The 10,270-nt window shown below is 35.2% G+C and overlaps 1 protein-coding gene across 1 annotated transcript; it reads left to right on the top strand.

Annotated features, from left to right (window-relative positions):
* The first annotated feature begins 319 nt into the window (after positions 1–319).
* On the top strand, positions 320–6,899 carry LOC145585544 (dolichyl pyrophosphate Glc1Man9GlcNAc2 alpha-1,3-glucosyltransferase-like). The gene is made up of 4 exons (XM_081642245.1): positions 320–1,204; positions 3,833–4,039; positions 4,582–4,819; positions 6,247–6,899. Exons 1-4 carry the CDS (start codon positions 479–481, stop codon positions 6,645–6,647), a joined length of 1,572 nt encoding a protein of 523 aa, XP_081498371.1. The 5' UTR covers positions 320–478; the 3' UTR covers positions 6,648–6,899.
* The last annotated feature ends 3,371 nt before the right edge of the window (positions 6,900–10,270 follow it).

The raw sequence follows: 10,270 nt of genomic DNA, 5'->3' as shown, positions 1-10,270 counted from the left end.
ACTCCACCTTCCTCACTGTTATAGTCATTTGAAGAATTGAAGTCATCATCTTAGTTCGTCGTTTTGGTTCTCCAATCGTGTCTTTAGAACTCTTTGTAACGCTAAGAGCCCTGTTGAAACAAAACTTCTCATAAATCAATTGAGTTTAGATTTTTCAAGAGATGGGGGAGAAAATGTAAGGACAATTCCACCCTTAATTGCTCCCATTGATGACAATTGATCCCACAACCTCATTACGAGATACTGTACCATCCTTGTCATTGGATCAAGTATTACTTTGAATATTATCTTAATTTACTCTCCTCATAATCAAATCACACAATGTTTTAACGAAGAACAATGAAAACATGAAACAGCATAGAATGAAATTGAACGGGTGAATGCAGGATCCAACTACCAAAAACTATCCTCATATTTCTCTCTCCTCTTCCAAACTCCATTGTTAATCTTCTTCACAAGCTCCATTTCTCTCTCCTCCATGGAAGATCAACCTCCAAAACCCATCAAAGAACTCATATGGTTTTCCCTCATTTCCACTTCAATCAAACTCCTCTTACTCCCATCTTACCACAGCACAGATTTCGAAGTTCATCGCAATTGGCTCGCAGTTACCAACTCTCTCCCTCTTTCTCACTGGTATTCCGACACCACTAGTCCATGGACCCTTGATTACCCTCCATTTTTCGCTTATTTTGAGCTCTTTCTCTCTCTTTTCGCCGCAAAAATTGACCCCACCATTGTTAATCTTCATGAAGGTCTCAATTACAAAGCCGATTCCGTCGTTTATTTCCAGAGAATCACAGTGATTGTCTTCGATTTTGTTCTTCACTATGCAATTTATCGAATTACTCGAAAATTGGATTCGACAAAGCGGAGATTGATCTGGGTTTTGGTTATTTGGTCGCCTGCATTGTTGATTGTTGATCATATGCATTTTCAGTATAATGGGTTTTTGTTGGGATTGCTTTTGATTTCGATTTCAGCGTTAATGGAGGGGAGAGATTTGATGGGGGGTTTCTTTTTTGCGGTTTTATTGTGTTTTAAGCATTTGTTTGCTGTTGCTGCTCCTGTATATTTTGTGTATTTGTTGCGGCATTATTGTAGAGGTGGATTGATCAAGGGTTTTGGGCGGCTTTTGATGATGGGATTGGCGGTAGTGGTGGTTTTCGCGGCGGCTTTTGGGCCGTTTGTGTACCATGATCAGGTATAAATGTTGCTTCTTTGTGGCAGTAGTATGTTTATGTTTGGTGTATGTTTGACTATTATGTTGTTTAGTTACTTTGTTGGAGTTATAAATTTGAAAATGTGTGAGTTTTGTTATTACAGTATTGGTTTTATCCTTGCTTCTTTCTGCAACACTATTCTATTCTGTTGCGAATGCTGAATTGTGATGATATTCTTATTGATCAACCATGTTTATACTGAATCGAACAATGTGAACTTTAGGGTTAAGAAATTCTTGAAGGGATGATAAATGGAGGGTTAGGATAAGGATGAAAGAAAATTGAAGCTTTAGAAGTTTGGAGATATGTGATTACTCTTTCAAAGAATGAGAAGCTGAAATAATGCCAGTGTACCTGGAAATTGTATGGGGGGTTTAGTATGCATAGGAAAGAATGATTAGGTCTACTCGTTAGTCTTCAAGTAGAGTTCTCTAATTGTTACAGGTGATAGAGAAATATATAGGTGAAGAAAGTTTCTTATACGTCTACTTTGATTTATTCATTGTCACATATTACCTACGAGTTGGTGATGTTAGCAAATTCTTATGGAATGTGGGTATTGGAGTATTGAGGAGCTGTAAATTAGATTCTTTGATACACGATGCTTGTGCATTGGTAAAAAGAACTTGTTTTAACAGGACATACATATGCTGAATGTGGGTATTGGAGTATTGAGGAGCTGTAAATTAGATTCTTTGATACACGATGCTTGTGCATTGGTAAAAAGAACTTGTTTTAACAGGACATACATATGCTGATGTGCAACGTAGCACTCATAGATAATGGTGTCAACTTGTGAAAGTCCTTAGCTTATACTTCTTTAGAGGGGAGCTACGCCATGGTAATCAAAGCAAGCTTGTGAAGATTTTCTATTTATGAAGAAGTAGATAGTGGAGTTAAAAATAATGTTGTTGATTTGTGAAAGCCAGCTTTAGGTTGTATACCCCTCAAGGGGGGATCTACTTTATTGAAAGGTTGTGAAGATTTGCTATGGACGAAGTAGATAGGGGAGTTACTGAGTTAGGAATACAAGAAAAATGTGCCGTTGTGAGAACCAAGTTGGTGATTACTTAGCGAAGAGCCAAAGAATCATACTTTACATACCATAGCTGATCTAAGCTTGTAGATGTGAGGTATTGTTTAGATACACAGTGGTTGCAAAGTGAATAGCTGCATACTATTAAAATGAAAGTCTGAGGAAAAGCCAAAGAACTCAGAAACAAAGAAAATGGATGTCATCAGTTTTTAATGGTGTCCCCCCAATCTTTTTGAAAGTCATACAAACAGATATTTTTATCACCTGGGGTATGTCGTCTTTGCCTTAAGACATGATGATTAAGGAAAAATGAGGTGGTTCCAGGCACAATTTATGACTCCCAAGGCCCTTTGGGAACCCATGGAAGTACTAGGATGCATAATCTCGCCGGGTGAAAAAATGATGTACGGAAACCAAATTTGAAGGCTATACACGAAATCGGAGCAATTTAGGAGGTGTCGGGACCTGATTTCAAAAATTCACGGAATACTACGGGATGCATCCCGGAGTCATATAATATTGTTTCGACACATATACGACCATTAGTTGGTTACATAAAGGCCCCGTGAAAGCTTATAGTCAATACAAGAGGCGTGTACGAAATCGGGTAAATTGGATGCTTAAAGGAAAATTGGATGGTTCCACCCACCCAATTGGACTCCTGGAGGGTATTAGGGTCCATGGTAAACATCTCGACATTTTTTGTTTTCGGGTAAAAAAAAAAGTCGAAAATTTCCAAAATTGAAGGTTATAATTCAAGCTTTTTGCGTAATTTTGAAAGTTTCAGGACCCGGTGTCGAAAAGTCTTGAGATGCTAGGGGATACATTTTGGGGTCATATAATGTTGTTTGGAACCGTATATAATCATTATATGTTGTCATAAATATCCGTGGTAGCCTTGAGTTTATGAAATCGGTGCAAGTTGTAAATGGGTATATTGACCTTTTAAAGGCTACCTTTGAAATTGAAATTTTGATTTTGGTGTCCCCCAATCTTTTTGAAAGTTGGAACCCACAAATATATACACATTGGTCCCAAATAGCCATTTGAGGGGATAAAGTACAGTAAATTACTAAAATACATAAAATTTCCAAAAACAATGAACTTGTTTCTATGAGTGTGAATTTTCATATGATAGGAAGTTTTGAAAAGGCCAAGTTAGGAAAATAATCCATTCATTGCTATCCTAGGTAAAATGACATTCTTTGTGAGATGAGCTGAAATAAAAAGCATGACATTCTGTAGCGTGTAAGCTTAGAAATTCCTGTCTTCTTAAGTTCTAGCAATTGATCTATCGAGTGGCATGGTATTATTTATTGTTTGATGTAAGTCGTAACTTGTGTGCATGTATGGCACATTGGTACTCATCAGATGATGAAAAGTGCTCTTATGAAGCACTCGGGTCTGGGAATTCATTTGATCCAGGCATATGGCACTCGGGTCTTAAGGATATGAGATGCTAATTGAGCCTTCCCCTGATTGTTATGCTATATTCTGCACACTACATAAAGCTCATTTTGCCTGCATGTTTCTTCTTACAGGGTTATTTAATTGTTCAGTTATTACTTTGCAGATGCTTCAAGTCATCCATCGAATGTTTCCTTTTGGCAGGGGTCTATGCCATGCATTTTGGGCTCCAAACTTTTGGGTGTTCTATATAATGGCAGATAAACTACTTGCTTTCTTTCTCAGAAGAGTGGGTTTTAATGTCCAAAGACCAACAGGTTCTTTCACTTCTGGGCTAGTGGGGGACTCATCACCTTTCGCTGTACTGCCTCAGGTAGAATAGTAGAATTTTAGTTCCATTGCATTTTTATTTTCAAGTTTGTAAATTTACGAAGGCTTCTATAACTTGTCTCTAAGTTCGGCTTTCTAATACTACTTACCTGTAATGTTAGTACACTCATGAATTGAGTGGCTTAGTTGACAAAGATGCATGTTTCCATACTATTTTTTCACTTTATGTTTGGAGGATGGAAGCGAAGGGGGGAGGGGGGTTGGGGGTGGGAGAATTCCTAAGAAAATCCTTATTGTATGGCTAAAAAGTAGCATCTTCTTGAAGAAAATACTTATACTGAAGGTATGTGTTAGTACAATATTGGAGTTCAATGACTTGGAAACATAGTATGAATTAGCATTCAATTTTTAGAACTGAACCCTCTTGTCAGCACCTTTTCTGTTTCCCCTGTCTTCTGCCTAGAACTTGTTCGTCAATTTTTTTCTTTTCGCTATTAAGTAATCCTTGTGATGATTATGTTGCCTGGGCCTTACTTTTGGGTGTTAAGGAAATGATTGATAATATCCTTTTTGTTCTGTCAACAGGTCACTCCGTTGATGACCTTTATGATGGTCTTGCTTGCCATCTCTCCTTGTCTTTTCAAGGCCTGGAAGAATCCTCGGCCAAGGAAGATTGCTAGATGGATAGCTTATGCTTACTCATGTGGCTTTGTATTTGGTTGGCATGTCCATGAGAAGGCAACACTTCACTTTCTTATCCCTCTGGCAATTAATGCAGTGGACAGCATAAATGATGCACGGCATTACTTTTTGATCTCAATAGGTATGACTTTGCTTTCTAATGGCTATATTTGATCATTGCTTCATTACATGATATTGACTAAGTTTATTTAATAAATTAATTGGTGTCTGCCATTTTAAGCTACGTAATGCACTACTCTTGTTGATCTTAGGCAACATAATGAGAATTGTTGAAAGGGGCTGATTGCCTTCTTATATGCGTGCTAAATGCTAGTGGAGCTAGTTTGTTTCTCATTGTATTTCACCTATAGGCTATGTGTTATTCATAGTATGATTTGTATTCGTCCACTACGTGATTACTTGTTTTGTAGTATGGTAACTTCACTTCTAAAAGTTTGGTTCAAAATTTTTGCACTACCCCCTGTTCTTGGTTTTCGATTGTGGTCAGCTTAATGGCTAGCTTGCCCATCTTCTCCATAAAATCAACCTGTCACAATATGTTTCCCTCTTGAGTTTTCTCTCCTGTAGTCTCTTCAATGGAGCTAGTCAGTTGAACAATAGCTTGAGTTTTGATCATACCATGATAAGACATTACGAAGTTTTTAAAGCCAACAAACACGAAACATTGGGAAAAGTTGTTACTGAGAAAACTCCTTTCTATTTTACTAGTAAAGCTCAAAACTCAGTGTGGCACATTTTAAACTGCACTTCTAATAAGTGATAGCTTCATAAAATGCCTAAGAAAGGAGAGAACAAAATTCATGGAACTGAAGTTAAAAGCCGAGACAGAAGTACGACGTAGGCTATGTATCTTGCAGTGCTAAGTTTTTAAGTCCATCCAAAATTCCAAACCCATCTCGTATTAGGATGCATCTATGCTGTTGAAATCTATGTAAAAGTTGAATATAATCTTGATGTACTTCGTAATACAAATATAAGCCAACAATTACTTGCAGTTATTGCTTTCTTGTTAGTCATTTGAAAAGCTAAATTATCACAAGTGAAGTTGCTCACTTAAAAAGTAGCTTTTGGTTGGGTTGCTAATTCCTGTCAGACCAGGGCTCTTTGGTTTGTATAACTAGGACCTTGATTGTATTGCCGGGGCTGGGGGGGGGTTGCACAATGATCTGGTTGGGCTGTGCATAGAACCATAAACAGCTTAGATTTTCTTGTTTTGGTGTAAAATGCCATTTACATGCTCCACAACTTCTCAAATCTGAGTCCTTAGAGACATCAAAGCAAAGGTGGATACATCCTAAACTGGTCAGAATTGATGACTTTTGCATGTAACTTATAGCCTTTGGGAGTTTGGGATGTGTACTATTGTTTAAATTTCAACTGAGCCGAATCATATTGTAACCTTAAATCACATGCACAAACTACGCCCCTTGCATAATAATAAATTAATTTGGAAACGCCTTCATTTCTTTCAATCAATCAATCAAACGCCTTCCTTTCTTTACTATAGTTTATTGAATGACTAATTAGTTTGGTACATCTGCTATGCAGTTTCGTGCTACTCTCTCTTCCCACTTCTGTTTGAATCCAGAGAATACCCAATAAAAGTGACACTGCTGCTTCTGCACTGCTTTCTTATGTGGTTTGGTTTCACCATTTTTTCTGAGGCAACACCTACAAATTCAAAGAAAGATTTGCAGAAGAAGAATGACGAACTGAGAGCAGAGGAAGACCAGGGAATTTCCGAGAAAGGAAGCCTTGGCATTGGGTGGATCTACAAGAGCTACTTGCTAGGTCTTGTGGCGGTTGAAATATGGGGTCAATTTCTACATCCTTTCATTCTTGGAAACAAGCTTCCATTTCTACCTTTGATGTTAGTTTCTGTATATAGTGCATTCGGGATCATGTACTCTTGGATTTGGCAGCTGAAATGGATAATTCTCTATTCTTGATGTCTCATTCTTTCTTCTTTAGCTCGTATCCTAGTTAGCCATGTCTGATATCCTAGGTCATACGTTGAGCAACTCGAGTTTTTTTTTCCGGCTTGAATCTTTTCTCTGTCTCTTCGATATTTGCATGTATTACAAACAGTAGCAGTCCAATTTGATGCTGGTTAAACATGAACCAAAAGGGTTGATTTTCACTACATTATATTGGCCACAAATTATTCTTCCAGAAAGGGTTGTATTTGGTTAAGCGTTTCCGTTGTGATTATGGAGCATTATTTTTCGATATCTAATCTATTTATATACTATACTAAAATAGGGTACACTATCTCTATGGCTGTCACGTGTCCCTGTTTCAGGTTTTTTTAATTTTTTTTTTCTTTGGTAAAATGTATGATTGTCAAAAACCCTATTATTAAAGATACACCGAGATAATATCTTAACTTTCTTAATATTGTTTCTCAATTAATGTTATTCATGGATTTTCAGCATATATTTAGTCCATATCATTTGACTTTAGATTGCTTAATTGCAGGAGGGTATATTTTGTTATTTTGTACTCCATAAATTATATTTTGTTATTTTTGTTACCCCTGACCGAGTAACTCGAGTAACCCTTGTCGCACAGTACAGCAGGCCGCATACAAAAAATTGTGATAAACATATCAAATATCTATATAAAGATGTGACTATATTCATGCTATATGTGAATATAAAAAATTCCTATTTTTAGAAGTTACATGTTAAATTTCAAGTGTTTTAGAGGCCATAGAGAAAAAAAGATATGACATTATTTGTGATATACGAAATACAATATTAATATAATGATCATGTTGTTTTATAATAGAAATTATTTTTCCAAGCATATATTGAGTTCAAAAAGTTTCATATCTGGTTGGCTACGCCGTGTGGCCGAGATTACTTGGTCAGGGATTACTCGGTCGGTCAGGGGTTACTTGGTCAAGGGTTATTCGATCTGTCAAGGGTCACTCAATTAGTTTGGGGTTACTCGGTCAGGGTTACTTCAATTACCTCACTTACCTCTTAATTTATTTAAGTCAATTAAATTACCAAAAACTATGTGTCGATCAAAGTATAATATTTAAAAAAACATGGAGGGAGTATAGATACATTACCTTATACTATCAAAAACATAGTAAAGGTATCACACTTCCTTAGCATGAGGGGTAAGGGATAGCCCCACACTTGAGCTACAAGCATTGTATCGTGTAGAATGTCAAACATGCCGATTTTTATCCCTTTTTCTGCCTTTGATTTTTACTATCTATAATCTTCCAATTGTCCTTAAAAATAATAATAATAAACCAGCACGCAATGCTAGGAGTATAAACAAAGCAAAGCATTTTTTTTTATTTTTTTATTTTTAATAATAAAATAAATAATTTATTTTGAAACAGCCCTTTAATCGTAAGGTATATATATAATGTAGTCACGTTTTTACTCAAAACTTTAGGAAAGTACTTGTTATATATTTGCATCACTTTTGAACCTACCCTTCAAAGTTTGGGCATTCATTTAACTTGATAATTCATTCATTCAATTATCTGCCTCTACTAAAAGTATTCAAAGTCAAATTTAATGTTGCTGCTACCATGTCAGATTGAAGCTGAGGTCTTATTTATTGCTCCTAGTCCTACGTCGCAAAACAAATCGATGTAGACACTTTATGTACATTAATGCATAAGATAAATACTACGTACGTGTATATATATACTTTTCCTCACTTGGGGCACTTTGAAGATTGGATATTCACTATTCGGTATTATTCCTTTACCCTCCCCCCCCCCCCCCCCCCCCCTCCCAAGTCCCCAACTCTTTTTCTTTTTGACAAAAAGTCTCCAACTCTAAAAGTGTCTATCACTAACAGAAGCCGAGTTAAATTATATTGTAAGAGACTTCAAATCAGTAAGACAAAAAAAAATGTATGCATATACTTTGCGCATTTACTTAATTAAAGACATAGCTCACATATACTCTGTACTAGTGATGATATTCTCAGTGTCGATTTCCGACTAGTGAGTAATACCTATGCTAGAGAGTAGCTTAGTGATACCTTAATTAGGTATAAAATATTAATCATGGCCTTACCCAACCATTATTAGTTGTGCTCTCTTATATGTTTACTCCCTTTGTTGCATTAAATTTGTTTCATTATATCAGAACACAACACCTCTAAAATCCTAGTGTATAAACTTTAAACGACCTTTTTTGTAAAATAAATTGAAATATAAGTTATGTAATAAAGAACAAACCAATTATATATTTACACTTTAAAGGTTAAATAGTCTTATGTGTACAACATACATCGATATTACACAATTTTAAACCTCCAACTTCATATTACTCGTATATGTTAGGACAAAGTACACTAATTAATCAAGTAACCTGGCTAAATATCCCAATTTTATTTTTCTACTCAGTGCAATTTCAAACATTTATCTAACAACTTATCAACCATATATGCATCCAGCTCCCACCCTAAACACCACAAAAAAGGCACATTTCTATAAGAGTCCCTATATTACAAGAAACCCCCAAAACAGTTAGCATGCATCTTCTTAGAAGCTGAGAAAAAGAAAAAAGAAAAAGAAAAAAAAAAAAACGTGTAACTTCATGGAAATTTGTTTAAGCCACGCCATTTTAAATACACAAGAAGAAAATGTGTTGTCATTTCCTCAACCCTACCTTGAAACATATAAATTCCTTAATTATATTATATAAAGTTTTTATAAGATCATAAAACTATACAACTGTCCAATAATTTCCTAACTTGCTCACCAAGGTAATTATAATTAGAACAAGTAATAAATCCCATTTCATAATCATCACTTACATCATTTTTCTTGTTATATATATTTGCATGTTTTATCCACCTAACTAAAAACTCTATAAAGATATTATCCACCAACTTTTCTCATAAAATTGACCTACTTTTTAGAATAAATAGGGTTTTTATTTTTTGATTAGTTGAGTTGTTACCCATATTTTTTGCCAAACCTAAAATTTTAATCTTCTTCAATTGTGAAAGAGAATTTGAATATGTTTTTGATGACTAAGCTTACAAAGTTATATACCATGAACAATAATAACATTTATATTTATTTTAGGTGAGCTAATTTTTATTTTTACACACCTGAGATTTCATTTATTTTTTTAATAAATGACCCTTGTCATAGAAAATCTTACGTGTCAGATTGTGAGATTTCTTCTTCAATGCAGTTGTGTCCTTTTCCTTAATTATATATAATTATTGAAGTGCTAAATACAACAAATGCAATAACTCATTTTTTTAAAAAAAGAAAAAAAGAAAAAGATTATGTTGTATTTTAAGAAGTTAGCATTAACTGGAACACATGTGCATGCGTGGGTGTTTGTCTTCAACCTTGTAAATAAATCATCTAATCACATTCTTTAATATCCAACCATATTCTATAATCTATTAAATTAAAGTTTCTCAACATTCTTTCTGATTTCTTTTTCTTGGACCAGTCCAGTTGTTCTAATTAACGTTGTGGTAATATTTGTTGGGCAATTTTTTAGGTGAGGTGTATGTTTAGAATATGTAGTGTACAAATTCATAAATGTATCGATAGTACATAATGGCCTGG

This window comes from Chenopodium album, chromosome 16, assembly GCF_948465745.1.
Source record: "Chenopodium album chromosome 16, dcCheAlbu1.1, whole genome shotgun sequence".
NCBI lineage: Eukaryota > Viridiplantae > Streptophyta > Magnoliopsida > Caryophyllales > Amaranthaceae > Chenopodium > Chenopodium album.
Note: the sequence above shows the minus strand (reverse complement) of the source record. Positions and strands in the feature narration are given on the sequence as shown.

Excerpts from the sequence above, each read along its gene's own strand:
- LOC145585544 (XM_081642245.1), top strand. The coding sequence starts at position 479 with ATGGAAGATCAACCTCCAAAACCCATCAAAGAACTCATATGGTTTTCC. Across the intron at positions 1,205-3,832 it reads CGTTTGTGTACCATGATCAG|ATGCTTCAAGTCATCCATCG; the intron begins GTATAAATGTTG and ends ATTACTTTGCAG. Across the intron at positions 4,820-6,246 it reads TTACTTTTTGATCTCAATAG|TTTCGTGCTACTCTCTCTTC; the intron begins GTATGACTTTGC and ends TCTGCTATGCAG.